Genomic DNA, 24,184 nt, shown 5'->3' with positions numbered 1-24,184 from the left:
CTTTTTTCAGTTTGCTCATATTCTTCATATTAAATAATGTTGAATTTGATGCCAGTGCTGATGTAAAATTATTTCCACCGGTGGAAAGCAATTTAGCACTTTACTTAAGTAAGTGCTGTACTTAAGTGAAAGGCTGAGATCCTTGTACTTTATATTATACTTCCATTCCAGCACATATTGGAGGCAAATATTATACTTTTTTACCCCACTACATTTTTTGTATGGCTTTAGTTACTATTTACTTCGTGCATTTAAATTGAATTATTAAAACAAAATGTAAATCAACCAATAGGCTAAATGATTATGTATTACATAGATACAGCTTCCCAGCAGTATACAAAGTAATTAAAATCAACCCTACCTTTACCAGCTGCAACATTATATGATGTATCACTAATTACAATTACAGTTTTTATTTGTTTTTACTTTAAGTATATTGTATTGACAATACTTTTGTACTTTTACTAAACTAAAATGGATTATTGGATCATTATGGATTATTTTTGAACTTTTTTATTGCTACTTTTCCTTAAGTTAAAAGTACTTCCACCACTCATGATTTTTTTTTTTTTTTTTTTTAAAAAGATGAGAAAGACAAAACCCAGCCTGGACCATTAAACAAACTTTATCAAAATGCAATTCAAAGTGCTTTACAAGTGATAAAAAAACATTGTATATTAAAAAAAAATAATGATTTAGAGACTAATGTGCACAAAGACAGCTACATGATATGGGTGGTTAAAATACTAAAAGATGAAGATAAAAACAATACAAATAACAATTAAAATACAACACATAAAAATGGATACTAATTAAAACAATATCGTAAAATATAATAGTAATAATGATAAAGAGAAAAATGTTGATAAGATTTAGCTCAAACGTTGAAAAAGTATATAAAAAGACGAATATATGTAATAATATATAATATAAATATATATATAATATAATAAATAATAATAAAAATGTTGAGGTATATGAAAAGATAGAAATATAAAAAGATAACAAAGCTTGATAAAACATTAATTTGTTCTATAAGATTACAAATCAATTATAAAATAATTAAAATAAGCATAAATATTAAAACTATACAATTATAAAACACAAAATAAAAGCCAGACTGAATAGAATAGGGTGGGGTTTATTTTGAAGGTGCACACCGGATGCTGTAGACCTCATCCTCTCCGCTTTGACGCCATTTTCCCTGAACGCAGCTGGTTTGGTGGTTTGTCTCCGGGCGGACAGCTGAAGGCGACGCACGCGAGTCTTATATGAACGTCGTGGGACTCCTCGGTGAACTCACTCGCTGCTCGTCTTCTCTGAAGCTCATCACCGCTCCGAAAAACATTTTTATTTCACACTTCAACAGCACAGGACACCGCGGCGGGTCCTCAAACTGTCACAACTTTGTCAGCAACTGGTGTGTCCGGCCCAAGAGGTAGGAATATTAACACGTTTATTCATTAATACAACTTATTAATGATTTTAATACAGCTGGTAGCGATGCAGAGGAGATATCCAGCTGCCCAAAGATCAGAAATTAAAGCTACGTAGAAGAAGTAGAAGGCCTGTAGCTGTGTCTTTTACTGAAAGTGGTTAACAGGTGACAGAATAAAGTCCACAAAGAAACCATTAACAAGATGGCGAGATGTTTTAATCCAGTGTTTTCATTTCTAGGAGGCAGTGGGTCATTTAATCATTTCTAGATCTGCAACAAAAAGATGGCAATGGCTTAATGTTGAATATGAATGATTTGTGCAGGTAGATAATTAATGCTGCTTCTGTATGTGACTATATCTCCAATACATCTGTAGATATATACCCATATGAATCAATGGCCCTGATTTGTGTCTATTTCTGGCTTTTACATTGAAACAAGCCTCCTTCAGAAAGTACTCATCACTGTGTAAACACGCTGCTATCAGCCAGCTGCTCTGATACAGACCAGCTCACTGCAAGATGTTCATTTTCTCTTGTTTGAACTGTGCACAGAGTTTGTTTTTTTATCTTCAAAGTGCTCAAGTCAAACAGCTGATTTGGCTGTCATCTGCATTTATTCTGCCAAAACTTAATAATAGGTATATTTTTTTAAAATGATGCCATCACGATGAACTGATCCTTGTCTTCTTTAATGCAGTCAGAACAAACAACACATGAAGTCGACAAAGAAATGAGAGTGCAAGAGAAAATAGAGAAATAAATAATAATCAAAATACTGATACTTGTAATTAATCCTGCTCCTAATGAACACGCATCCAAATACGCAACAAGCTTGACTTTTAATCAGCTTCTTTTTCCATTTGGAATCATTTTGATGCAATAAAGTTGTTTGCTTAAAGACGCTTTTACGAAAGAGTTTAGTATTTTCTACGTCAGCTTTTAGTTTTTATTGTACTCGACATAATAGTGCTGTATATTGATTAAGGAGTCATTCATTGAGCTGGATTGGGTGATGACCAGATGGGCCTGATTTCTCTTCTGAGAATGTATTTATGTGTGCTCAATTTAAGAATTCAACATTAAAAGCAAGTATCTAGAGCTGCAATGATGACTGGAATAATTGGTGTTGTCAGCTATTAAATGAATCGCCAGCTATTGATGATCGATTGATCGGTTTCAAACTCAAAATGTCAAAATTCTCTGATTTTAGTTTCTTAAACGTGAATATTTTCTGGTTTTCTTTACTCCTCGGTGACAGTAAACTGAATACCTTTTAGGTTGTGGACAAAACAAGACATTTGTAGATTTCACCTCTGACTTTGGGAAACATTGATCGACATTCTTCACCATTTTCTGACACTTTATAGACTAAATAATCAACAGATTAATCAACAATGGCAGCCTTTCATGTATCTAAGTTAAAATGTGTCCCAGCTGTCCTCACTCTTTAAATATACATACATCCAAATATGCAACAACTTGATTTTCATTTAACTTTTATTTTCTTTTTAGAGTCATTTTGATGCATAATGTCATTTGTTTAGAGACCTCTTTCACTGTGGTTATCTTAAATGTATAGAGAGTTTTAGTACAGTGTACTTTAAACTTTTTATCGTCCTAAAGGTAAGAAAATGAGCAGAAATTAACTTAATAGTGCTATAAATTGGTTTACTTTTGAAGTTGAGGAAGTTTTACTGGGTTGAGTAATGATCTGACATTTCCTCTTAGAATGTATTATGTGTGCAAATAAAAGGATTTAAGATTAAAAGCATGAGCTGAAGTATCGTAAAGTTCACATCACTCAGTCATTGCCTTCTTGATGAAGTGAGGACGTTTTAAGGGGCAGAATTTGTGAGGGAAATAAAAACACTCACAGAGAAAATTTCCTTTTATTTGCTAGGAACCTCAATTACAGTTATTATTTTTCATCAAATGAGTTCACAAATTTTACTTTGAAAGTTGTAACCTTGAAGAGAGAGAAACACAAATATTTGTAGACTTCTTTTTGATGACCTAGATCTCCAGACCGAAACCTTTCCCCAGAAAGACTTAATTATAAGAATTATAGATTGATGTCATGTACCACTTGTTTTGTAGCATAAAGGGTCACAACTAGTGATTATTTTCATTATCGATTAATCTGGTGATTAATTTCACGATACATTTATTTTGATTTGGTCTATAAAATCTCTCAAAATTGTGGGAAATGCTCATCATAATTTCTCAGTCCAAAGCGACATCTTCAAATTGCCATAAATGACAAAGAAAAGCAGCAAATCCTCACTGTAAAGAAGCTGGAACCAACAAATGTTTGCCATTGTTGTTTGAAAAACGACTGAAATGATTAATTGAGCGTCAAAACAGTAGGCAACTTAATAATATTTAAGCGGTGGGAGCATATTTTAACTTCAGGGCTGTGACAAAGTGTCAGAGAGATGTTGATTCAATCCTCTGATCATTTTCTAGAACAAATGAATTATTTTCTGTCCGAGGGCAGAAAAAAAATAAAAATCTGAAAGGTATTGAGGAATGAGACAGCTGTAGGTGTAGCCAGTGAACAGGTAAATCAGTCTTATTTAATGTTGTTTAAGTTTAATTTTAAAGTTACATTTTTCTTCATTTCTTTGTTGCAAACAATTCAGTGAGATTTTTCAAATTCTCTGGCACTAACCACCGCTCACATCCCCGCTCACACTCCCTTTCTGTATATAGTAAGCTACGGCTTCTTTCTGCAGAGCTGGTTCACATCCGTTTCCGTCTGATTTTAGGGAGGCAGTGTAGTTTTAGTTTGGGAAAAGGACATGTCCTTGAGCTTTTGTCTAAAAGGCATGCACTTTTGGCTAATGACCAGGAGCAGCTTTTACTTTATTTGGTTTTGACCTTTTGGTTATAGTATTTTTTTGGTTTGGATAAATGCTTAACGTTAGCGTTTCTTGTGCATGTGTTTGCCATTTGTGAATAAGGAGGTTCACTGGTGTTTAATCTGCACTCAAAAAGCCAACACATAGCTACTATTGGAAAGACCAGAATCTGAATTTTTTACCTTTTTTTGCCATATACAAAGATTATTTGACATATTATCATCTAAAAAACAAAGAAATAAAAAGTGATGGCACATCCTCACATCACAATAACTGAATAGGTCCAAACAGACTGACCGGACCTTCATCAAACGGTTGCAATCTGGTTAGAGTTGGGCACTAAAACCAGTTGGTTAGGTTTAGAAGAACATCCATGGTTTGGTTTAAAATCACTACATTACTTCTGTAGCTTCAGTTACAGATGTATATGGTAAGAAGCTAACTTATGTTACGTTATGTGCGTGATGTAACTTAACTACGTAAGTAAGCTAAAATAACTTTCTGTTGTCTTTTGCTTTCACACTGGACACAAACAGCAGTCAATAAAAGTCCTGTGCTTGATTAACCCAACCATCCACCTCTGACCTCCTCAATCTTTACTCTTCTCACTTCCTCCTTTGCAGCAGAAATCATTACTACAGCATTATCGCTGGGAAATTGAGCCATTTTGGCTTCATGCTCCACTGAGCAGCTTTCATAGGGATGAACAGCGTTCCGTCTCCAAGGCTGTGTCCAGATTTTAATGTAAAATCCTTGGTTGTTGATGGATCCTGCAACATGATAAACTAGGCATTTTTGCATTATTAGACAGGAGAGACCGGAGTCATGGAAGCAAGCCCAAAGAAGCAACTACCTTTGGGAGACAAGCCCAAAAGCTGCAACCCGCAATTACCAATATTTGTAACTGATATTATATAATAAGTGAACTTGTTAGTGCTGCATATAATCGCACAAAGCAGCTATAAGTGGAAGGCTGAGGACTATAATTTAATTTAAATAATGTCAATATTAATTTGCTAATCTGGCATCCTTATCCTCTCTCAAATGTATTTTTGCCCTGATTGAGAATTTTCACCCAGAGTCTCTGTATTCCCTGAGAGCAGAGTAACACAACTCACTGAAATCAGAGATGTACAAAAACCTGCCTTATCCGTTCGGAAATGTCCCGACTCTGAGCTGTGTTGAACTTGTGCCTTTGTATTTCAGTAATGGTTAGAGACCTGGGGGAAGTGCTCGTTGTGGTTGTTGAGTAACGGTTGTTCAGTCCCAACTGTTGTGGCCCTCAGCTGAACCCTCAACCTCAAAACTCCATCTCTGTAAAGAAACCAGGCTTGACTGTATTTGTTGTCTGTGATAGCTGGTTTCAGAGGCGGCAGGATGAGCAGCGCTGTGGAGGAATTAGGAGGTTTTTTCTCACAAGCTGCCAGCTGGTGGAGACTGTGACAGTGATGAGGTTTGAAGGCAAGGTCAGAGCTTCAAAGGATACAAAAACTTTATCACATCTGCTTTTTACCCCCAAATGGTAATTAAAGAAGCGAAATCCTGCCATGATCTCCTTTCTTTTCTCTTAAAGTGCCTTGTTTGTTTTAAGAGTCAGTTTACTGGCTGCAGACACAAGGTTATTGGAAACGTAGTGAAACTAAACTGCTCTGACTTTTTCATTCTGTCAGCAACGTACAATCTGTAGGTTGTGTACAATCACGCGTGATCAAATTCTCTTGTTTGTTTTCCTTTTATTGCGTATTTGTAATTGAAGTTTTGGTGACACAGTCTATTACTTTAGGTCATCAATCATTCCCCATGATTCAACGAGAGGCCGATGAGCTGGCAAGCACTCTTTAATTTCCTGGCGTTTCATCAGTTTGAATGTCAAGTAGGAACTGATAAACACAGAGAAGACAGATGTGAAGCCGTCCTCCCAGTGCCAAGACACACTCGGTAGCATCAGCCAGAAGTGGATCGTTTATCAATGTCATTTCGAAGCCCAACTATTAAATAAACCAAACTGTTGTAACAGCAGAGATAAATTTTGAAACTGTTCATTGTGTGTCTGAAACATCACTGAGTCAATTAACATCCATACTAACTGTAAAACCAGTGGAAGGCTTAATTACAATAGTTTTAGAGCTGAGTGTGAACACATTGCCTAGCATCACTATTCGCATTTAGCATCTTAAGATTTTTCTGTCGCTAATGCTAACAATGTTTACAACACAAATTCAACTAAAAACTGCTTGTTTTTCGTCACTTGGGGGCATCGCAATAAGCTGTCAACTCAACATTGACACATTATCACCTTTATACAATTGATTTGGCATCATGTTTGTGTCCACCTGATGAATGTAAAACTCAGTGTTCTTTACTGTTTTAGGATTGATTTGCTTTTCCCGCTGTATTAAGGGCCACAACTAATGATTATTTTCATTGTGATTTAAACCTGTCGACTGTTTTCTTGATTAATCGATTAGTTGTTTGTTCTATTAATGTCAGAAAATGGTTAGAAATATCAATCAGGGTTTCCCGAAGCCCAAGTTGACGTCCTCACATGTCCCGTTTTGTCCACAACTGTAAGATACTCAGTTTACTGTCATAGAGGAGCAAAGAAACCAGAAAATCTTGCTGAAGCTGAAAGCTGGAATCAGAGAATTTTGACTATTTTTAAAAAAAATATATAACCACACCGATTTAATCAATTTCCATAGTAGTTGACAATTGATTAAGTAGTTGGCAATTAATTGATTAATTGTTGCAGCGCTGAAGGAATTCACCAGTCTGATTTGTTGGGTTCATCAAGACACTCTCTGGAAACGTGTCTATACACATTGGTGTATTTTTGAAATGTTAACAAGTTTATTTATTAAGCCTTTTGAATTTCTGGAGTTGGATTTTTTTCATGTCACACCCAATCAATGGATAGAGGCATATTTTTCTCTCTCAATGGTGCGGGCACACATACGTGAATTCAGGCGAATTACCATCGCCTATCAACGGTATTGACTTAATCGTGTTCCCTTCCTTGGTCAACTTTGGTAGAAAGTTAAGATTGTGCAAATTGCCACCAGTCTTTAATTCTCAGCAGAAAAAAGAAAAAAACGCTCGAAGAGCTCCACTTTCACAGCTGTTAGAGTGATTCCTCCAGTCACATCTTTATTAGAAATCATAAAAATGAAAATTCACTTTGGCACCTTCCTCAGCATCCTAAATATTTAATGATCACTTGTACTTGTTGCAGCTTTGTGACTTTAATTACTGCCAGTTTTCAGCACTCTTCATTTTACAGCATAAGCGCAAGACTCCAACTTCTCCTACGGATTATAAACTTTTGGTGGCCCAAACCGCAGTTTCTCTCTGGGCCATTTGGTGAGATTAATGGACCCTTTTCCTTCAGATAAATAATGATTTCCAGGAGGGAGCTTTATGCCAGAAAGGTGGAGGAGACAAAGTGTACCAGCTCTGACTGAAGACTGAGACCTGCCACCCAGAAATGATTAACTCTGAGTTTGCTGTCATAACAGTAAACTCACACGTCCTTGGACTGAACATCGTTGTGTGTGTCTATATATGTGTGTGTCTGTTTATTGATCCACCAGCTGTCTCTGTCAGTGCATTATACACCCACATTTCCCATTTCCTTAAGCCATTTTTATACAGTGGAGATATCACCTTGCAGTGCAAACATTTTAGTTCAACAGGTATCAGCTCTACTTCTCATAAAGTGTTATGAGTGTCTTCTTAAGTGTCTGATTGATGACTTTAATCATTCTTTATAATATTAAAAGAAAAAAAAGGTTTTGACTATTCTAGTGCTCCCATTTAACCAGACACCACACATTCTTTACTCAAGTAGAAGAACAGATACTTGTGTAAAAAAAGACTGGTAAAAGTCGAAGTACTGATAAAACCTCTTTACTCAAGTAAAAGTAAGAAAATACAGGCTCTGAAATGTACTCAAAGTACTCAAAAGTATCTTTCCATCAGAGTCTCCTTCCCTGTCTATTTCCGTCTTGTTGCATCTTTTATTTTTTTGCGTCTCGCTACGTCTGCCATGCGTGATATGCAGTGATGGGTTGAAATCAGTCTTTTGAAAATGTAAGGAGTAGAAAGTACAGATATTTGTGTTACATTGTTGTAAAAGTAAAAAGTTGTCAGAAAAATAAATACTCAAGTAAAGTAACAAAGTATTTGAACTATGTTACTTCTCACCTCTGATTATTAAATAATAGTTAAAAGCCAAAAAAAATATTTGGGGGGAGGCAACAGCCTGATAACCCCACATGACCAGACATCGTTTTTGTCCTTGACAAATAATAATAAAGTAAAGTAACCAATATGAACAACAAGTCTTCTCTAATTACAAAAAGAACGATGTTCCAGTAAAGAAAAGGCAAAACAAAAGTGACAACCACCTAGCAATGCCAAAAACAGAGAGGAAAAGGGGGCAGGAGAATGAAAATGATACGAGCAGCTTTAATACAAGAAAACTCACTCTCTTGGAAGACCAACTCAACGTTCTCGTACTAACTCTTTCCAGAGCTTTTTGACTATCTTCTGCAAATGGACTTGTTACTGGCGTCAAGTGGTCAAACCTAATAATTGGCAGATGCAGCCAAAAGTTTGAGAACAAACTCAATGAAGGGCCACTTTGGTAGTAGACAATCAGTACTAAACCAGTGCTTTTCTCTTCATCCTCCAGGTGGAAAGGTTTGCCACACATCTGACTCCACATGCTACTACTTAACGATGTGAGACTCATGGCTGGACTGAGACTGAGCACAGAACACCTTCCCTCCTCCGGGGCAGACGGACTGCAGTCCTGTGTGTTCACCGTTCTCTGGATCATTTCACAGCGTCGACTCTCGCTGCTTGTCAGGTTGAGCGTGTGATTCATCTCAACACTGGCATTTTACTGTGAGCAGAGTTAAATCAAAGTTATTCATCATTCCTGGAAATTACAATGTGGCCTGGTGTGTGTAGGTAGCTCCACTGTTCTTTTATTGTATTGTGAACTTTACACCAAGTAAAATGACTCTATCTAAGGTCTATTCTTTGTTGATCATGTGGTAAATCTAGTGGTACCGAGAGTTTCTGTGGTTGGGATGGCTGTTGCCTGCTCTCTAGAGAAGGATCAGCCCTTCCTCCAGCTCCAGAAGGTGGATAGTCAAGTAATCCTCTCCCCGGTCCTCAGCTCCCCTATGGAAACAAACCAGCCCATCTGCATCCCCTCCCCTTACACTGACCGTGGCCACGACTTCCCCACCATACCTTTCTACAGTCCAAGTAATTTCAGTTATGCCACTCCACCGGGTATTTCAGTGCGCTCCTCCGTCCATCAGACACTAAGCCCCACCTTATTTTGGCCCAGCCATGGCCATGTGGGGACCCCCTTACCCCTGCACCACCTTCAGGCTCGACCTCAGCACAAGCAGCCAGTCCAGAGTCCATGGGTGGACCTGTCGCCACTGGACAATGTGTTAACAACCAGGTAAGATTATGCATCACTTCCTGATAATGGCAATCACAAATTCTCCTGATTTTACAGAATGTTCTCCCTTTTTTGTTTAATTTCCTGCAGTAAGTCAAAATAACCTGTTATCATACTACTGATGTGGTAATGGTATATTAAAATGGAACATGCAGGTCACTTTATCAAACTGATTTGAATGCTGAGGCCAGATCGCTTATCTGAATATTGACTCACACTTACCTGTTAGTAAGAGTGCGAGGAGGCGTTCTCAGGAGAGCGAGGAGGGCGAGGTGTCATTAGGCGGGAAGGCGGACCTCCACTACTGTGCTGTGTGTCACGACTACGCCTCCGGCTACCACTACGGCGTCTGGTCGTGTGAGGGGTGTAAGGCCTTCTTCAAGAGGAGCATCCAAAGTGAGAGCCAAAAACATACAGTGTATTTGTGTTCATACAATCACAGGGGTACCAGTGACCAGACTTTCTGAGGTGTTCATGACGATTTTTAGGTCATAGTAGGTATTGCTTTTATGCAAAAATGTTATTTAGTATCTTTTTGAGAGTTTAGCATGGCTGTAGATGTTTTTTTTTTATCTTGAACTTGGATGGAAAATGTTGAACCGTCCATGCATGTACTCTTCTTACTGACCTCTTGATTTTAACACTGTCACACCTCATCACAGTAGCTTGTAAACCATTTATGAGCTTCTACAAGACTGAATCGCATCACATTTGGAGTTGTCATTCTGAAACACTTTCCTGACATTCAATTCATGAGCTTTGGGTTAACTGTAGCTGAATCTCACTGTCTGAACTGTAGTATCTGCACTGACTGACTGAACATGCTAGTATTACTGAAGATTTGAAGTTCAATAAAAAGCTTAAAATGATCCCAAAAGAAAAAAAACACGGGCTTATCATTAGCGTCTTTTAGCAGGTGCTCATTTTGCAGTGAGACGGTGCTAAGCTCTTGTGGAATTAGCAGAAATATGCCTGTTAATCTACAAGTCTGTTGGGAAGCTTTTTAATTATTTGTCATCTAATTTTGTCATTTTTTTTTCTTTGCCACTTCTTTGTTTCTGTCGTTGTTTGTTTGTGTTTTTGTTTTGTTTGTTTGTGTCTTTGTTTGTGTCTTTGTTTGTTTGTTTGTTTGTTTGTTTGTTTGTTTCTTTCTTTCTTTCAGGACACAACGACTACATCTGCCCAGCAACCAATCAATGCACTATAGACAAGAACCGCCGTAAGAGCTGCCAGGCGTGTCGCCTTCACAAATGCTACAACGTTGGCATGACCAAGTGTGGTCAGTGTATTCGTATTCTCTTATTTGTGTTAGTAGTTGTTGTATTTATCTCTATCCAGATGTTTCTGTAATCTAACCAGCAGCTGTTGTGATATTTGTTCAATTTCACCTGTCATGATAATTCAGGCAATGTCAGGCTCCCTGGGGTTTTGTTTGTTCAAGAATTTCCCTTCCTTTTCATATGCAGAGAAAAAAAGATCACACTCCAGGACAACAGCCAGGGAATGTTGATGTTCATTTCCTCGTAAAATTAATCTGTTCAACAGCTGTATTAAGTGGAGAAGAAAGCAAAACACTCTCTAAACCAACTGTAGACTGTTTTCCAATTCCTACACAAAGTAAAAAAGCCAGATATTTCCCTCAGCAGTTGATGGAGACCACAGACAGTTGGAAGAAGAGTAAATATTAGACCTACATTCATCAGGTGGTCAGAAAAACAAATAAATGCTCCATATCTGCTGGATGTATAAATAAGACAGTGTTTGCCTGTTAGTTCTTCAGAGAGGTTGATATGTCAGTGCTGTATTTTATGTCTTGTTGTCTTTTTCTCAGGAATGCGAAAGGAACGCGGAAACTTCAGAAACCCCCAGATGAGGCGAGTGACCCGTCTGTCCTCACAGGGCAGAACTAACGGACCAAGCGTGTTAAATGGACCAGCAGCGGGTTCGTTAAACCCACCCCCACCTCCCGCACTGACTTCAAAGCAGCTGATTGAGCAGATAATGGAGGCAGAGCCGCCAGAGATCTACCTCATGAAGGACATGAGGCAGCCGCTGACTGAAGCAAACATCATGATGTCGCTCACCAACCTGGCCGATAAGGAGCTGGTTCACATGATCACCTGGGCCAAGAAGATTCCAGGTGTGTGTCGGGGTGTACTTCCTGGAGTATTTAGTAGTATTTATCAAATAGTTTTTGCAAATAGTGTTTCCATCTGCTCCCACTTATATCGCTAACCTAGGCTAATCATGCCTTAGCGCTAGCGCCATTAACGCATGGACACAAGAGTGGTGTCAATCTTTTCCTCTAATTCTCAGTGAGAAAAAGGGGATAAAAATACTTTTCAATTTCAAACTACTCTTTTAAGACCTTTGTTTTGATGATTAAATTCCAGTCACAGAGTTGAGCTTTTGACTTTAGACACATAACAAAAAACTCCCCCCTGCAATTGTAAACATTACTCAGGCTTCAGGAGGTGGGCACTAATTGATGCTTGACCTCACTCCACTCCCGCTTCTTGGACACGGACCGTGTCTTTGCTATCCCCTGAGTCAGAGATCTGGTCAGAGCTGCTGTAAATCGCCTCTGTATCATATTGCCTGTTGTTAAACGGGCCTCCAACGGTTGCCGACACCATGCTTGATCACAGGTGGCCATGTCCACTGGGAGGCTGCTTAGCTAAGTTCCATTGACTCTTCGCTCCCAGCTTCGTTTTGAGGCCGATTCTGGTGCTGCTCCTTGCCTGCATTCCCTGTTGGGTCCCCGCTGATGAACCCGGCTTGACAACCTCCTCCTGTCCATCCAAAGCTCCTGAGTTTGCGTGTAAACACTTACCGTGTATTTTTTAGCTCTTATCATGAACTCATGACAAATAGGCCTATTGATAAGTCCAGGGTAAAAAGCTAAATACATTTTATTGGTTTTACTTGAATATTACACAGAACATCTTTAACAACAACATAAAAATGCTTTAATTGTACCCTGAGTTAGATATCTGAATATTTGTATGCCTCTCATCTTTTTAAAACATCCCTGCAGAGCTGCTCAGTCATCTGAGCAACTGAGTTAATGACCGGCCAGACACGGTAATTGTTCCTGCTTTATTTGCCATGTAAGTCTAGTCCTACAAAACTGAGTAGCAGTGTTTTTGGAACTGGAGGTGGACAATGAGCTGTGATCGACCTTTTAATTACAGTGTGTTTTTGTTTATTAGACACGCTGGCGCTGATTGATTCAGACTGCTTCCCTGCACAACATGAAAGTTGTGAACTAATGGAACTGAACTGAACTGAACTGAACTCCCCTCGTTGTACAGTGTAGCTGCTATGACACAGAAACCTTTTACCTCAACCTAAAGTGACATGTTTGAGTATTATTGACAGGGAGAGCCACTCATTGCCTGGCTGAAATCAGATAACGGCACAGGCTGTTCTTGACATTTGATATGTGACCAAAAAATGAATGTAGTAACCGTCTCTCTACTGTCATTTCATGCCCTGATGCATGAAATTCTGGATAAATGTTTGGATTTGGTTTGCAATTAACATCACAATTTCCCAGAACCCAAGGTGACGTCTTGTTTTTATTGTCAAACAGTCCAGAACAAGTGGATATTAAAATTGCAGTGTTATAAATCAGAGACAGGCCGTACACCCTCATATTTAAGTAGCTGGAACAAGCACATTTTCTGCATTTTGGGATGAAAAAAGACTAAAATGTTTTATCAGTTTTCAGGATTATTGTCAATTTACCAATCAATATCATACTGCTAGAAGAAAGGTTAAGGTACATGTCAACTATTGATCACAAACTGGATTTGGGATTTTGTCTGAAAAACTATTTGTTTTTTTCTCTCAGGGTTTTTAGAGCTCGGTCTCTTGGACCAGGTGCACCTGTTGGAGTGCTGCTGGCTGGAGGTGCTGATGATCGGACTGATGTGGAGGTCAGTGGACCATCCAGGGAAACTTATCTTCTCCCCTGACCTCAGCCTGAGCAGGTACCACCGCCAAGAACTCACATCCCCACTTCACAAGCTTGAATAAAGGACAGTTTGCTATTATTAATGTGGATGTTAGGTTGAACGTCACCTGTTTTTATATAAGTTTTCAATTTATTTACATTCTGTAATTATCTTTTTATGGTTATGCACCAGCGATAGCCGTAGCTGGAGGCATTATGTTTTCAGGTTGTCCGTCCATCTGTCCCATTCTTGTGAATGCAATATTTCATGAGGGAATTTCTTCAAATGTGGCAAAAATGGTGAGAAGTTGGTGGTAAAAGGTCACTGTGACCTCAAGTCCATCCCATTCTTATGAATGCCATATCTCCGAAACATCAGGAGGGAATTTCTTCAAATTTGGGCCAAAATATTTGGCTGTTATTGAGCTTCAGGTGATTGTTGTTGCACAGTCTGACAAAGCTCTCTCAGTCCTCTAGCCTCCTCTGTAAAAATAGTCTATAAGTGAAGACAGTGTGTTTCTTACTGGAATTATTCGCTTGTAATGTATATGTCAATCTAGTGATAACTTTGATTACAACAAGGAATACATTTAATACCTTTTTATGAAATTCCTTCAACCTTAAAGTTTCACTAAATGGGCTATATTATCGAGTCAATTTTATTTATACAGCCCAAAATCACAATCACATTGCCCCAGTGGGCTTTACAATCTGTACAGTGAACGACATCCTCTGTCCTTAGACCCTCGATTCGAGTGAGGGAAAACTTGCCATGTTGAGAAAAAAACCCCTTTTAACAGGAAAATGAAACCTCGATGGAAGAAACCTCAGAAAGAGCCACAGAGGAGGGATCCCTCTCCCAGGACAGACAGACATGCAATAGATGTCGCATGTACAGAACAGAACAACAAGCATTGACAGAATGCCCTGGAAGAGGGCAGGCCACACAAGATAATTAGCAGTAAAACAGAGAAGATCAGAGTGAAGAGGCATCACATTTTACAGAAGTACAGACAAAAGGAGAGCAATGATCCAGCGGAGCCCAGGGTATGACGATCCATATGCATCACTATCTAATACTACAGGTAACTCATTGAGACTGAGACCAAATCTAGAATACAGTTGTTTTCATTGTTAGTGGCAGAGTCCTCCATTCCTGTCCTGTCCAGTCCTCTCTCTTCCTGTTTCCTGTCACCCTTCAGCTGTACTATCAGATAAAGCCATGTTGGTGTTGGTTGTACTGTGCCCTGGCCTCCATTTATGTACAGTATGAAGAACTAAAATAAAAGACCATTATCCATCCCACATTCAGTGAACGGCCCACCGCAATCTCATTCTGATCGTGCTGGTAATAAATAACAAAATTGTCGTGTCATTTCTTTTCGTCTTGTTCAGAAACATTTTGCACCGGGAGAATATTTAATATCTGAAACTTTCGGGAATGTTGGATATTACACAATGTTTTGTTTTTTTTACTTTATTGTAGCATTTTTTGATTTTGTTTGTTTATACAAATGTGGATGCATTCAACGTGCTGTCTGTTTTAATTCATGAGAAACTGATTTGTGTACATGCAAATTGGTATCTCCTCCACAGTCTCTTGTCTACCACATGTCTGTCTGCGCTCACATGTGGTAACGAGAGAATATCTACTGTTGCTCACCTGCTTCAAAAGCTGGAACAAAGTTTCCTGTTCTTTCAATAAGTACAGTACATTGTACGAAACAAATTTCCTTTGTGGTGTTCTTCATGATTATAGCTCGGAAATAGTGCAGAGCATGGTGCAGAGCATGGTGCAGTGCATGAGTCATAGGAAGTTTATTCTTCATGTGGTGGAAGATGTTTCCAGATAACAACAACAACAACAACCACGCTTAACAAGTATTTGGAAGCAAGTGAGAATCTTGCATTCAGCAGTCATCATCAGTCAGGAAACTGTACTTAAAGTATCAAAAGTAAAGTCTGATTATATTATTGTATTATCAGATTGTGATTATTAATGCATTAACACCTTATCGTTTTAAATGTTGTCGGGCAAGAGAACTGCTTTATACTCGAACATTGTATCATATTTTATTAACTTATCATACGTTTGAAATATATAATATGTAAGAATTCTGCGTTTACTGTCTTAAAATGACTACACCTTTTGGTTTTACATTATTCCAAACCAAAACCAGAGAAAATCCACAAGTTTACTCAAGGTAACAGTGCGTTTCACCTGGTTGCTTGTAGCTACTTTCAATATAGGGAAGTCGGCGAACGACATACATTTCCCCTCCATCTCCAGTCAGCAGTCAACATTACAGCACATAAACACCTGACAATGGACGTCAGCTCTGCGGATGGCTGCTGCAGTCAGGTTGATAAACAGGACTGACGATAAATCCTCTTTTTAATCCTGAAAGTGAAAATCTCTGAGCTCTCCTCCTGTCAATAACCATCTCTGGTTCAGAGCAGAATTGGTGTGACATATCGTTCATTATTTCTGAAAAGGAATTGGTTATTACATCTGCTGATAGTGGCGTAAAAAGGACAATATTTCCAATTGAAATATAGCGCAGTAGAAACACATCAAACAATACTTTGAGTAAATGGAGATAAAACCACAGGAATCTTTTGTGCAGTTCTTCGGTTAAACCTGCAGTATCAGAAAAAGTCCATCCAGTGTTATAATATTCGTGTCCTAAACAAGTGCTGTTTCATTACCATCTTTTGCATCTTTGTCGGGTTTAAGTCCATGAAACATTTTTGCAAAAAGTCACATGATTTCTCCCTAATTTTGAAACAATGTATGCTGTGTTTGTTTCTTTGTACGGCAGAGAAGAGGGGAGCTGTGTCCAGGGCTTCTTGGAGATCTTTGATATGCTGATAGCCGCCACATCCAGGGTGAGAGAGCTCAAGCTCCAGAGGGAGGAGTACGTCTGCCTCAAGGCCATGATCCTCCTTAACTCCAGTGAGTGAACATGTTTGTGTGGGTGTGTGTGTGTGTGTGATGCTGCAGTACATGAAACCAGAGGTGTTATCGGTGTGTAATCCTGTCTGTGTGTGATGCACTGGGTTGGCAAGGGGACGGAGTATCTGAGTTAGCCGTGAATACCCTGATGGGAACATCGTGTACAGCTCGACTGTCATTGGTTGTGCTGAATTCTCGCAGTAACAGGCAGTACCTGTTTGAAGATGAACAGGGCCAGAGCAGCGACACCGTTGAGTAATAATGTCTGACTAATGTCTCTGTTTTCCTCCACCAGCACATTCAAACTCAGATCATGTTTTTAGCTCCATCTCTTCCATTCCTACATTTTCTTTTCAAACCCGGCCAAAAGTATCAATGGAAACCCTTAAAGAAGTGTGTGGCAGTGTCTGTATCTGCAGAGACAGGCTCTCTGCCTGTATTTGCTTGTCTTGTCTGCTGTGTTTGGAACGTTTCAGGGCGTCAATGATTCTGGAGAAAAATAGTTTATTGTTGAGTCTCATTCCCTGGTTATCAAATACCGTCGCTTTGGGTTCGTGGCTCCATGTTCATTTTGTTTTTGGCTGCTGGCATCATAACTGTGTTGCTTGGAGCTGCTCGCCAGAACCATCACAAGTAGTTGCGTCACGTAATTATCACCTTCTTAATATTATGTACTGCTTTTGGGTCCTTATGGGTCCGTTTTCCACATTTTACCATTCAAGATTAATATTTTAAGAAACGACTACAATTCTCTGTGGTCACGTCATGTTTAATTTTTGTTTATTTTCCAGTTTTGGTTAGTGAAATTACGAGATGCCCTAGATTAAATAGCAAGCGTATACTAGTGGTTATGTTAATAATGGAGAGCTTGTACACGAGAATTGTTTGTAAGATTTTTTTTGTAAATTTATGTTTCAAAAAACTGTGTATGAAGGTGGTTTGTTAATTCTTAGAGCTACCAGTGTGTCCCTGGGGTCTCCATCCTCACAATCTTCTCTTAAATAATGACTAATAAATAATAAATAATGAGAAATATAGCAACTAATCGTGACAAAAGTAGCCAGAGATGAAAGTGCGCAACAGCTCCAGTCACACTAGAATTGTCATTTTCACCGAAAGCATAAATGACCTGTTTGTTAACTGTTTCTGTGTCTGTGTGTTACCAGATATGTGCCTCAGCTCCTCAGAGGGCAGCGAGGAGCCGCAGAGCCGCTCCAAGCTGCTGTGTCTTCTGGACGCTGTCACGGACGCTCTGGTGTGGGCCATCGGCAAAACCGGCCTCACTTTCCGCCAACAGTACACCCGCCTCGCCCACCTGCTCATGCTGCTCTCGCACATCCGCCACGTCAGGTAAAAGGACCCCGTATCAAATGTTGAGATGTAATATCTCTAATTTATGTATTCATGTCATGTTCCTTTTAAAAATGACCTGCCTTGATGACTTCTTTCTTTCAAATGTTTAGTAACAAAGGCATGGACCACCTCCACTGCATGAAAATGAAGAACATGGTGCCTTTGTATGACCTGCTGCTGGAGATGTTGGACGCCCATATCATGCACAGCTCCCGCCTGCCTCGCCAGTCGCCCCAGCAGGAGACCGGGGATCAGAGCGAGGCTCCTGCTTGGTCACACAGCCCCGGTACCTCCGGCCCCTCGAACACCTGGACTCCCAGCAGCACCGGAGGCAGAGGTGAACTGCAGTAGTCGGATCACAATTCAGATGCAATGACTTTTCACGCTTTACACAAGACTAGTTCACGAGAGGTTTTACGGGAACATCCTGCGGAGCGCTGATTTCTGTGAACTCTCACTTTGACACACTGTGCACTAACTCTAGTGAAGATTTCACTCTGCAGACAGACCAAACTAGCAGTATTCATTGCCTTACCACCACATATTAAAAAGCCAGAGTGGAACAGGAACATGACGAGGTTGCTGTCATTATTTGGCCAGTAGCACCAGCACATGCTTAAGTTCATGTAATATTTCATATCAGATAATGAACCACTTCATGTGCTAAGGCGAGACAGTTTCATCACATTCATTCATTATTTCAGACTTTAACAGACCTTGAGATGTTGTTACAGAGAGATTAAAGCTGTATTAATATAGGCAGTATGTAAAGACAGTGAGGTAATGTCTTTTCTAACCATTTAATCAGATTTCATGCTGTCAAAAATTCCCCATAGTCCATGTCTGATATTATTCTGGAGGTCCAACAGAGAATCCTGTGTGTAAATAATGACCGAAGAGAACCAGGCTATATAGGAAAAGCTTTGCTATACTTACAATCTGGCTATATGAGGATATATATACAGAGAAACAATAGAGAAAAAATAAATTTCAGTCATTATCTACTCATCCTCATGCCGATTAGGAGTGGGGTGGAGTGTCATAGTCCACAAAACATGTCTGGATTGTTACAGCAACAACTGAAGTAGATGGGGACTCGTTTTAAAATGTTATAAACAAAACAAAAACGTTAAATGGCTCCATACAGCTCGTCCAGCGTAATCCAAGTTTCCTGAAGCCCCGAGATCCCAAAGTGATTTGAAAAGACAATATTTATTCCCTTTTTCGATCTGAAATCTTTACTGCTGCTAATCTAAAAGCGTTAGCGCACACCCCGTCTGAAGTGGGAGAATGAGCTCAACCATGTGTCAAGGGTGTCCATAACACCTTTTCATATCAAGTTAAGATTTCAGGGCTTTCAGATGCTGGGACTACATCAGGAGAGCTGTATGGAGCCATTTTATGTTGTTAAAACAAGTCTTCATCTGCATCAGTTGTTTAGGAGAATGCTGCGACGCTGTTTTGCTGTGAAGTTCCAGGAATGTTTTGTGGACTTTGAAACGTCACACGTCTTTCCATTGGCATGGATATTTTGGCTGTACAAGATTTTTGCATGAACATGATGAATCACCTCAGGTATCTCATTTTACCGATAAAAGGGTTCAGGTTTGAAATTCAAAGTATTTTATAGCTTTATATTTTAAAGGAACAGTTTGATATTTTGGCAAATAATCTCATTTGCTTTCTTGTCAAGAGTTGGATGAGAAGATTGATACAACTGTCACATCTGTATGTTAAATATGTAGCTGGCTAGCTTAGTTTAGCAAAGAGTGTGAAAACAACTAAAGATCTCAGCTGCAGTGTTTATTTACCGTAAAGACGAGTGGTTCCAATCTTCTCAACTAACCCTCGGCAAGAAAAGTAAAAACTTTATAACTTAAAATGTTTGACCATCCCCTTAATACAAAATTACCGTGCTATAAGACTGTATCCATGGCTCATCATCAGGAGAGATAGGTGCCTTGAGATGAAAGAGTTAAATTTGAACAACAGCTGGGAGCTGAGGTTGCTAAATACAAACAACACTGTTGTTTACCTTGGTTAAATTGAAACAAAGGTCATTTTTTTACTGTTCAGTACAGCAGAAGAGACCTATTTATTTTTTAAATGGACAGAAAACTTTTCAGTAAGGCCACTGAAAGATTGAAAAGTAACAGGAAAATGGTAGCTAGCAGAACAAATGCTAGACTGAAGTAGTTTTTTCCAGGTTTGTTTTTGTTTTTTTTTAAATTGTAGCGTACAACTATCAAAACAGGATTTGATCCATTTTTTCCTGGATTTTTCCATTCAGAAATTAGCACTGAAATAAACTATGTCTGAATTGTATCGAGACAGCTAACTGTAATTTTAATCGCATCGCCGCAGACCTCCCGTTGACCACTAGAGGGCGCTTCACAGCACACAATCACAGAACCAGATTACTCATCACTGTTCATCCTTAGCTTTACACATCTCTGTTTCCTGTGAAGAATCATAACCACTAAAGTTCTTAAGACAAAATTGCACTCATACAGTATCTGTCAAGTTTTGCTTAAAGAAAAGGGAAATTATTTTTGTATCTTAAAAGTCGCCAAAAGTAGCCAATGTCTGTGTGCACGGTTGAGATGCAGCTTCGACAATCAGGATCACCGCAAGAAGGGTGCATGATATGAAAATATGCAGACTTTGAAAAATGTACCCCATGGACTCTTTATCACCATCACTGCAAACTGTACTGTCGCTGTGTACATGTACTGAGATTGTACTTCATGTTCCCAAAAAAATATCTATCATGATGCACCTGGTTACAATGATGTGTAAACAGGTGAACTGCTGGTTATCATTCATCGTCCACCTTTCAAATCATCAAAGACAGAAGGCAACTGCATGATCATTTGTTTTTGTCATGTTTTTATACATTTACCCGTTCCTTCTGGTTTTCACCCTGAAATAAAGCAAACTTATTGTACAGATGATACAGTGACATTCTTCACTTGCTTATCAATCTTTTACCTAAATGATTTTAGCAGAAGCAAAACGTGATTGAGTCATAAACAATAGTGTGAGATTCTAGTAAGTTCAGTGAGGAACGAGTCGTGTTTCCATCTAATTGTCGAGGGAACTTAAAGCAAACTTTTGAAATGAAAAAAAAAGGGGGAAAAAAGCTAATTGGGGAACGTTTTCACCAACTGGGCTGCAACGAATGAACTAGGCGACACCAATTGTAGTTTCCTCTGAAGTTGCCGGTGTATGCTTCGTCATGCATGGCTGTAAAAAACAGTGTAGAAGAAGTAGAGATTGCAGACCGGACACTTAACCAGTTGTTTGTCAAGTGCCAAGATGCAAGACAGCAGAAAAAGCTTCTTCTCCTGAGTCAGAATATTAAATGTGACGATTTTCTGCCCGTCTTCATCAGAACAACAGCCATAGAGGTCGACTGTGAACGCAGCTTTTTAAAACCCATATTGAATTTTTATTGGTGCAATTTTGGAGTATAGTCCTTTATTCTTTCACTGTAGGACATCTAGATGGGCAGTGCTGTTTTTCTTCTCACAACACCATAACTCAAAATACAAGCCTGTTTTGCTCTAGTGTTAGTTACAAATGTAAACACATGGCTTTAAAATATATAAAGCTCAGGTTTGCTCTTGCAAACTGCTATTCCACATTTCATGAGCGCCGTCTCTTTTTATTTTATAGGCCTGTAATAAAGTTGCATAGTGTACCTTTACATTCATGTACTCTCGTAGAAGGCAAAAAGTGTAAAAACTTAAACTATAAAAATATGCCGATGGAAACACAGCTTTAGTTAACAGACTGTAGTGTCACTCAAATGTATCATATTTGTAAAAAAAAAAATCTTTAAGTGGTCATTGATAGTTGAAAGCTCCATTAAAAGCTTGTAAGTGGTACTTGAGTTAAGATTTGTATTTTGTGGGGCGGGGGGACGGCTCACCTGACACTCTCCCTAAAGGACAATCGCAGAAGCGTCAGATACCAGTTTGAGGCTTCTGGCTGAAATCAGGAGCTGGTTGCAGCGACTTTCTGGAGTCCTGTCACAGTGAGATCAGTGCCGAAACGCTGCATCACAGATTGTTTCTACATTTCTGTTTGTGTTCAGATTAAACAAGCGAGATATGAATCAACCAATGAGTTTAAAAGCTGCTAGTAGCATTTTTTTTAAACATTGCAGAAAGAGCAAGACTAGCTGTTTCCCCCTGCTTGCCTCCAGACTCGAGCTCTTTTTGTCATGTACAGTCATGAGTGGTATTAATTTTCTCACTCTGACCCTTGCAAAGATTCAAATAAACAAATAATCCTATTTTTAGGGTTATTTCAGCCCTAAAGCATCTGAACTCTGTTTTTGGTGTATTGATTTTCAGAGAAACAAACAAACAAAAAATAGCTTTGAGTCAACAGCGTTAAGAAAATCAGTGTTTACTACCAGAAATTTAGGAGCATAAATCCACCATGTGATGTTATAAATACGCATTATATTATTACATTCTGTACATACACGTCATTCTGCTAAATCTACAGTGTTTCAACAGTGCAGTGGGAAGGAAAGAAATGTCTGCTCATAATCTGCTCAAGACAAATCATCTAAAAAAACAAACAGATATTATTATGTGTATAAAACTGCCATAATTTTTTATAAAGATTACATTCAAATCTAACCAGTGTCTTTTGTCATAAAAAATTAACACTTTTTTAGAGTTCAGTCCAACATAAAAATAGATGAAGCGTTGTTTGTTTTCAGGGTCGAGTCACGCAAAATGAAATGTTATATGAAATAACATAAAATAAGGTCAGTGGCAGGAGTGACATCTGGATATAAACATGTAAATCCCAATGATAATCTTTACATTTCAATAAAAAACATCTGATAGAAGCTGAGCAGTGACTTCAGTGAAAGTCCACTGATGGTCACTGTTAGGTGTCTGGATGGTTTAGACCATCAAACTCAGCTTTTAGCAACAAGTTCAAGCAAGACAGAAATATTGTGATTTCCTCATCTTATTTGATCTCCACCTCTCAGTTATTACCTGATGAACTCACTGTAAAATTTGTTCGCTGGCTTCTACAGCAGCTGAAGGATACCGAAACTATCTCACCCGTTACTGAAGCACCTTTGCTGCCACTACAAGACGCCATGTACTGTAGATGAGATCTCGAAGAGGCTGCACTGATGGATTTCTTGGACGGCGTCACGATCTTTGCCTTATCAAACTCAAGATATCTGAATTTATTCTTCGTGTGTGGCGTTTCTCCTGATTTAAAATGGGTGGTTTTGTTCACGGAATAAATATAATCTGTTCAAAGATCAAATCTTTTAAAATAGACACTTATAAATAGACAAAATTTCAGCACTTTGGACTTTCTTTTAGAAGACGATCGCTTCTTTCGGTAAAATACATTTTTAGTTTTAGACAGGTTTGTCACGTGTTTCAGTGATAAAAAGGTGGCTTGTGTTTCTCAGCGCGTTCCCCGAAAAATGCCCTTCGTCTTTTTCCAAGTACGTCTCTATCAGGTGGGTGGTGGACCGTTGGTGTAGCGTAACATGGGGTAGAAGGACCGGGCGAAGTTGTTGGTTCCGGTGCAGCCGGGCTCGCTCTCTGACAGGGGGATCAGACAGGGCAGGAGCAGGAGGAACAGAAAGAGGAGGTGGAGGGGGAAGGCGGCGCGAAGGACCCGGTAGAAGAAGGAGCGAGGCGGCGACGAGTCCCTCTTTTCTCTGCATGTCACAAAAGACACATGGACATTGAATTCACATGCTGTTACGTAATAAAGGCGTCAGTCGTTAAGGTAAGTGCACTCTTCTGTAAGCAATAAATACAACTATTCATCTACAAATCACAATTTAAAACAACAAATTGTAATGTATTTATACAGTATTGATGTCTTTCTGTGTACCTTTGAGTAGAGGAGCCTTTCTTTGAATTTGTGGCTTCCTGAGAAGTTTCTGCAGTAGCGCCTTGGTCTTGGACGGCTGATGCAGATTCACCACCCTGAATTAAAGACAAAAGAGAAAAAACTCTTATTTTTGCATACGGAACCTCACGGAGGCCCTGAGCTTTCTAAAATGAAATCTAAATTATTTTCCCTCCTGTGTTGACTAGCGAAAATTGTTTTTTCATTTTTTTCTCCAAAAAATA

General features: G+C 39.0%; 2 protein-coding genes across 3 annotated transcripts in view; one reads left to right on the top strand and one right to left on the bottom strand.

Annotated features, from left to right (window-relative positions):
- The first annotated feature begins 1,241 nt into the window (after positions 1–1,241).
- esr2a (estrogen receptor 2a) lies at positions 1,242–21,004 on the top strand. 2 transcript variants are annotated; one of them, XM_073492615.1, is made up of 10 exons: positions 1,242–1,438; positions 8,995–9,209; positions 9,372–9,783; positions 10,013–10,179; positions 10,946–11,062; positions 11,615–11,923; positions 13,640–13,778; positions 16,564–16,697; positions 17,864–18,047; positions 18,161–21,004. In XM_073492615.1, exons 3-10 carry the CDS (start codon positions 9,398–9,400, stop codon positions 18,399–18,401), a joined length of 1,677 nt encoding a protein of 558 aa, XP_073348716.1. In that variant the 5' UTR covers positions 1,242–1,438; positions 8,995–9,209; positions 9,372–9,397; the 3' UTR covers positions 18,402–21,004. The 2 variants fall into 2 exon arrangements, with proteins under 2 accessions (XP_073348716.1, XP_073348714.1); XM_073492613.1 differs by having other exon boundaries at positions 8,995–9,783.
- A 1,446-nt stretch (positions 21,005–22,450) lies between these two features.
- syne2a (spectrin repeat containing, nuclear envelope 2a) overlaps positions 22,451–24,184 on the bottom strand; it is a 67,007-nt gene continuing 65,273 nt past the window's right edge. Inside the window, 2 exon segments of the mRNA XM_073492612.1 lie at positions 22,451–23,763; positions 23,943–24,037. Coding sequence (XP_073348713.1) covers positions 23,556–23,763; positions 23,943–24,037 — 303 coding nt within the window. The 3' untranslated portion in view covers positions 22,451–23,555.

This window comes from Pagrus major, chromosome 22 (genome assembly GCF_040436345.1).
Source record: "Pagrus major chromosome 22, Pma_NU_1.0".
Lineage (NCBI taxonomy): Eukaryota > Metazoa > Chordata > Actinopteri > Spariformes > Sparidae > Pagrus > Pagrus major.
This window is presented reverse-complemented; position numbering and strand designations above follow the sequence as displayed.

What these genes read in the sequence shown, in the direction of transcription:
- esr2a (XM_073492615.1), top strand. Translation starts at nt 9,398, where the DNA reads ATGGCTGTTGCCTGCTCTCTAGAGAAGGATCAGCCCTTCCTCCAGCTC. An exon ending in CTGGGCCAAGAAGATTCCAG is followed by an intron (nt 11,924 to 13,639) that starts GTGTGTGTCGGG and finishes TTTTTCTCTCAG; the next exon opens with GGTTTTTAGAGCTCGGTCTC. An exon ending in CATGATCCTCCTTAACTCCA is followed by an intron (nt 16,698 to 17,863) that starts GTGAGTGAACAT and finishes GTGTGTTACCAG; the next exon opens with ATATGTGCCTCAGCTCCTCA.